This window comes from Erithacus rubecula (assembly GCF_903797595.1).
Source record: "Erithacus rubecula genome assembly, chromosome: 2".
NCBI lineage: Eukaryota > Metazoa > Chordata > Aves > Passeriformes > Muscicapidae > Erithacus > Erithacus rubecula.
The window spans coordinates 41,708,987-41,714,986 of NC_136685.1; the positions used below are offsets into that span (position 1 = coordinate 41,708,987).

At 45.4% G+C, this 6,000-nt stretch overlaps 1 protein-coding gene across 1 annotated transcript in view; it reads right to left on the reverse strand.

Annotated features, from left to right (window-relative positions):
- PREP (prolyl endopeptidase) overlaps positions 1-5,115 on the reverse strand; it is an 86,217-nt gene extending 81,102 nt beyond the window's left edge. The window contains exons 1-2 of the mRNA XM_079298711.1: positions 4,875-5,115; positions 3,532-3,606 (exon numbers count right to left, since the gene is read on the reverse strand). Of these exons, the coding sequence (XP_079154837.1) occupies positions 3,532-3,606; positions 4,875-5,090 (291 nt within the window). The 5' untranslated portion in view covers positions 5,091-5,115. The remainder of the gene's footprint in view (positions 1-3,531; positions 3,607-4,874) is intronic.
- Positions 5,116-6,000: the final 885 nt, after the last annotated feature.

The window sequence follows — 6,000 nt, forward strand, 5'->3', positions numbered from 1 at the left end:
GTACTCAAGAAGCAACACGTAATTGAAATATTGGTCTAGATAAAGTACAGGAACATATGTCAGCAGAAACTCTCACAGTAAACAACCCCATCCACCATGCTGAGCTAAACAGATGCCACCCAGGCTACAGGGATAACAGTAACTGCACATCTTTATGAACCTAGAGAAAAAGGTTTTTATTGTACCTGTAGATTTCTGCATGTATCAAAAGCCTTGAACCAGGACAGACTTTGCTAGCAGCAGAAAGGACGGAATAAGGGTCCAAGTAAGGCAACTTCTTATGGCTATTTTGGAAAATAAGGTAATTTGAAAAGCAAAACAATTTCTAAAGCATTGTACTAAGAGTAGATATGGTCTATTTAAGGCTGAAGTGTCCGGCCATTAAGCAGGTCAATTGTTATTCTAAAACAATAGTCAAACTAAATTTCATCCAAGAAACACACACCAAATAATTTTTAACCATGCTTTTTTACAACCTATCACCTTTCTACATTCTACTAAGCTACTCTATCAAGATAAATATTCCACTGACAGTATACTTTCCAAAAAAAGTTTTTAACACGCCCAGTCTTTGTTATTACTCTGCAATGTATTTACAGTTCATATATATATTCAGTCAAGGGTAGTTCAGTGCAACTCCTACAAGAGAGCAGATACCTTTCCTAACAATTAAAAAAAAAATTATCAGAGTTCTTGTGACTTTCCCCTGAGCATTTTCTTTTTTAGTGTTTAACAAAGGAACATTCAAAATGCAATTGGAATTTTTATCAAAACATGAAAAAAACACTGGTCTATTAAAACTACAAATCCATTTAATTGTAGATTTGAGAGTTTCAGTTCTAGCCCTAATTCAAATATACACATGGTCAGAACAGCATGATCCCTGCTTTTGCATCACTTGTCCATCCCTCATGTCTGGAACAAGCTCAGCATTACTGCCTACACTGCCAGTGAGTTAGGGTACTGTATATGACTGACATAGCAGCAAAAGGCTTTGCTGCAGTCTAAACATGAGCTTATTTCCCACAAAGTGTCAAAACAAACCACAAAGCTGAAAGTCCAACTAAACCAAAGCCAAGCCAACAGTCAAAGTGTGGTGTTGCATTGTGGCCTATGTCATTACCAGAAGTGTTTCACCAGCATAGCACATTTCAGCTATGCCAGGGATGTTTCCATGATCTGTCTCAGAAGTCAATGGCCAAACAGCAGCAGAGCACGAACTCACATTCTGCACTTCCTTTCCCCAAAGGGAGACAGGAACTTCCCCACCTGGCCAAGGGTACATTTTTATTCACAAAGCTGGAGAGGAGGGAGTTTGCTTATAGCTGCCCCTGATTGCTCCAACCAAGCACACACAAGGGGAAAAAAGAGATACAGTAAAGCACATAGATTGTGAACATGTAAGTGCATACTTCTTGAACAACAGCTTTTCCACAAGAGACTGAGGATGTGACTCAACAATTGGCTTTATCAGCTCTAAGAATGTGCATTGGACCTGCTTAGCCACCTGCAGATTTCAAAAGTCTTTTCTGCAGCAGATAAATGCACTGCATGCATAATAACATCATCTTTGTGACCTGGATGAAAATTTTCTAGATCTATTTGACTTTCACCTAATTAAAAGTAGACTGTGGGTGGCTAGAAAAGGAAAGATCACATTCTTTCTCCATGCTTCAGGGATTAGCAAACTTTATATTCTACTAACTCAATAGAGAAACTAAGTGAAGCCTACTCATTTACTTTCTGTGAGCACACCAGTGCTTGACATGTCTATTCCTGCTACACCTAGAAAAGCAGAATTCCAACATATTTGTGTATATATTTGACAGCATTTTTTTCCCCCTGACTTCTATGAAAGAGGTGAACCAGAAAAATAATTTAATTCCCTTTATTCAATAACTTTTGAAACTTTGGAATAAGATGATATACTTGCATGCTTACCTACACAGGAATGCTATCCACTCCTTTTGTCATACTGCTACTATTGCAATTTTGCACTGCAAAATTCTGCCAAGGTGAGTAGTTTTTACAGTGTAGGCAAGCAAGATGCAATGACCTTCATTCCACCAATATGACAACTTGTGCCTGGGCTGCTGCACTTTTGTGAGGTTGTTATAATTCCCTATTCCTTATTCTGCCTCCTATATAAACTGCAAGCTCTAGAGAATGTCTCACTGTCCTCCAACTATTCTTTGCCCAACCTGTTCACAGTATGTGACTACAGTATTGAATACAGGGATACAAGAAATCAGATCTTTGCATTTTCTCAATCCCTAATCTTTCACAGGATCCCAAGAAACACTTTAATAGGTGTCTGTAAGGCATCTCTAAAACAAAAACATAACCATACCTCCCACATATACATTCCTCTCAATTTGGCACTAAATTATCCTCTGTTTACTTCTCCCAGCTTTCTAAACAGCTCATTTTCAATATGTCCATGGCAAAGTTTTTCACTAAAACCTGATCCCAAATCAACCTTTTTAATCCATCTGAGTATTTATATATGCTGACAGATTTGTAAATAGGGAATCAGTTCCTAACTGGACACATTTTATCTAACACTGTTAGATATTTTTGAACAGAGATCATGCCCTTCATCAGCTTTCTAACACAATCATGCATACTGGGTAGAAGCCTGTGTTTAGGACCTGGAACTACAATTATCACTATGTTAATAGCCAGTACAGAGGAAACCCCCTCCACGCTATCACCTATCACTTTCTGGCCATCACCCCTGCAACTCCCTGTGCCATGAATATCAGAGGAACTGGATCACTATTATTTTAGTCATTATTTTTATGATTTAGTCATTATTTTTCATTATTCTCTCAGAGTGCCCAGCTCCAGCAGCAAATTCTCACTATATCAGAGTGCAGGCTGAAAACTGCAACATCTGCAATCTGTAATAACAGACACTAACAAAGCATAACTTCAGGAGGAATGTGGTTTTAGTTTTGCCTTTAAAAAGGAGTAAAAAAAAACTTATACTCACACACACACTTTGTTAGCTTTTGAAGAAAGCAAGCCCAAGTTTTCCTTCTATCCCTTCCTAACTATTTTAATATGGCAATGTACTTAGGACAAAGCACCCTAAAATTTTAATGTTTCTCTTCAGTATGACACAACCACCTTAAGCATTTGAACTGACCAAGAAATTAGGTGCAAGATAAGCATGGGTTTAGTTTTAAAAATATTGTGATCTAAGTTATACCAGGTGTTCCGGACTTTCACAGAACCATAGAGTGGTTTGGGTGGGAAAGGACCTTAAAGATCATTTAGTTCAATGCCTGTGCCACAGGCTAGGACATTTGCCAGTAAACCAGGTTGCTCAAAGCCCCATTCAACCTTTCCCCCATTAAAATACAGGGTCAAAATAATGGCACTGCTGTTGGTGCCAAGAGATATCACACGAACTACACCTTTGTTCACCTTTAAAAAGTATTGGCAAGTTCTTCAGAGTACCCATGCGCCCGGTCTATAAAAGAGAACCACATGAAAACATTGTGAAAACATGCAAAGAAAGGTTACCTTCGTCTGTTCACTGTCAGGATCTTCAAGCCAGCAGTATGGATCGCTGATTTTACATCCATGGTAATCCGACACCTGAATTTATAAAAGACAGTGATTTTTTAAAAGACATGCACACAAGCAAACTCTATCCATCAAGGAATGATAGCATGATGAAAGGCATTTGGAGTTTCACAAAAGCATACAGTGCTAAGGAGCAAAGAAAGAGAACCAACACACTGCTCCCAGGTGAATTATTAGTATTGCCATTCTTTGGTGATGGCACCAAAGCAGCAGAGTAGTTCTCAGAAAAAACAAAGAGCACCAGAAAAATTGCGGAATGCACATAAATTCCTTCCACAAGACACATTAATAAGCAAAAAAGAAACCTCACCAACCAAACCAAGACCCCTAAGGTTTTCAAGACAAATTATAAAACCTGATTACTGGATATGGTTCCTGGTTACACAAACCATGGTTCAGCCCTCCCTACTACTGTTGCCCACAAATATGTGCATAATGTCTGTATATATATATACACAATAATTTTTAAAAATCAAAAGTCCACCCCCAAAATAACAACCAAACAAAACAAATAAACCACAAAATATTAATCCACGTGGTTGAATTTACCGGCTTCCTTCCTCTAGTACACAAAAGAAGACCAGATACCTGCTACTAGGGCTTGCACAGCTCAGCCTTTCAGTCAACTAGGAAAGTAAATACTTCAGGATTTTTTCCAGCTTTGGCTCACGCTGGCAAAAGGTTTGGTTTAAATGCAATGTAAATATTCCCTGGCTGGTGCACAATGCACAGTGCTTTGAGGAAGGGAAAGAAAATCGAACCCATTTTAGCCAAACTCACACCGTAACCCCCTGTGTATCCAGATACGGTGGAAACGCAGGGAGATGGGACTATGTTAGAGACGTGCCATTCTATATAAATAGACTATGTGTTCCTCTGCTGGTGCTGGCGCTGCTGCAGCCCGGGCGCAGGCCTGGGTTCCCCGACACAGGCACCGGTACCGAAGGTCGCGATGCGCCCTGCGGCCGCTGCTCCGGCACCCCGGTCCCGCCCCGCCCCGGCCCGGCTCCGACCCCGCACACGCGGGACGTGCCCGGAGGCACCGGCGCACGGGCCCCAATCCCGCCCCAACGAGCCCCCGGCCCGCGGCCGCGACAAACCCGAGACCCCGTGCACGGAGCCCTGTGCCGGGCGCTCCGCCGCCGCAGCCGAACAAAGCCCCGAGAGCCCCGGCGGCACCCCCGCCCCGAGCGAGCCGCGGGGCATGGCGACCCGCGCGCCCGCGCCCGGGCCCGGCGGCCGCCGCACGCCGGGGCTGCCCCGGCCAGCGCCGCACTCACGGCGGTCTCGTCGCGGTACACCTCGGGGTACTGGAAGGCCTGCATGGCGGGCTGCGGCGGAGACGGCCGGGGAGCAGAGGAGGCGGAGGAGAAAGAGGAGGATGAAGAGGCGAGGCGCGGAGGCGGCCGCGGGGCTGGGGCCGTGTATCGGGCCGTGGCGGCAGCAGCCGGCAGCAGGCGCGCAGCGCGGCACAGGCGGAGCGCCGCCGCCGCCATACGGCCGCCCCCTGCCAGCACAGCGCCCGCGCCCCGCCGCGCCCCCTGCCGGCTCCCGCCGCCATGGCGCCGGTGAGGGGCCGGCCTGCCGCCCGCTGCAGGTCACCCTGCTCCTTACAGTAAACCTGTGCAAAGAAATACACTCGCGGGTTTTCATCCTCTTTCCGCTCGGCTCCCCAGCCTTGGCACACGGGGAGGGAAGACATTCGGGTCTGGCCCGAAAACAGATTGCGTCCTGGGTGGGGTTGGTTCTTGCATTCTGATTGTGTGACTCAGGCAGCTGGAAGCCAGGTCACAGTATCGCAGGATCGATTAGGCTGGAAAGGACTTCTGAGATGATCAACCTGTGGCAGAACACCACCTTGTCCAGTAAACCGTGGCAGCCAGTGCCGTATTCAGTCTTTTCTTAAATGCTTTGTGAATGGTGACTCCACCGCCTCTCTGAGCAGCCCATCCCGATGTCTCATCGCCCTTTCTGTGAAGAAATTCCTCCTGCTGTCCAAATTGAACCTCCCCTAGTGCAGTTTAAGACTGTGTCCTCTTTTTCTGTCACTGGTTGCCTGGGAGAATAGACCAACCCCCACCTGGATAGAAGCTCCTTCCAGGGAGTTGTAAAGAGCAATAAGGTCACCCCGAGCCTTCTCTTCTCCAGGCTAAATCTGGCTTGGTCCACTCAAACTTTTATTTGTATTTTCATCGCACTCTAGAAGTTACCAGCGACTCCCCTTTGCCCCAAAAGCCAAGGACAAGCTGGCCACCCGGTCCCAGTGAAGGTGACCCCTGCAGAACACCAGCCCGGCTGGATGACAGGACACCCAGTAAAGGTGTTTCAATTGGATGGCTTCAGGCTCATCCATGGGGCATTTTTTTTACAGTAGGATTTCCTGGATCAGAAACGTGCAAATATTTT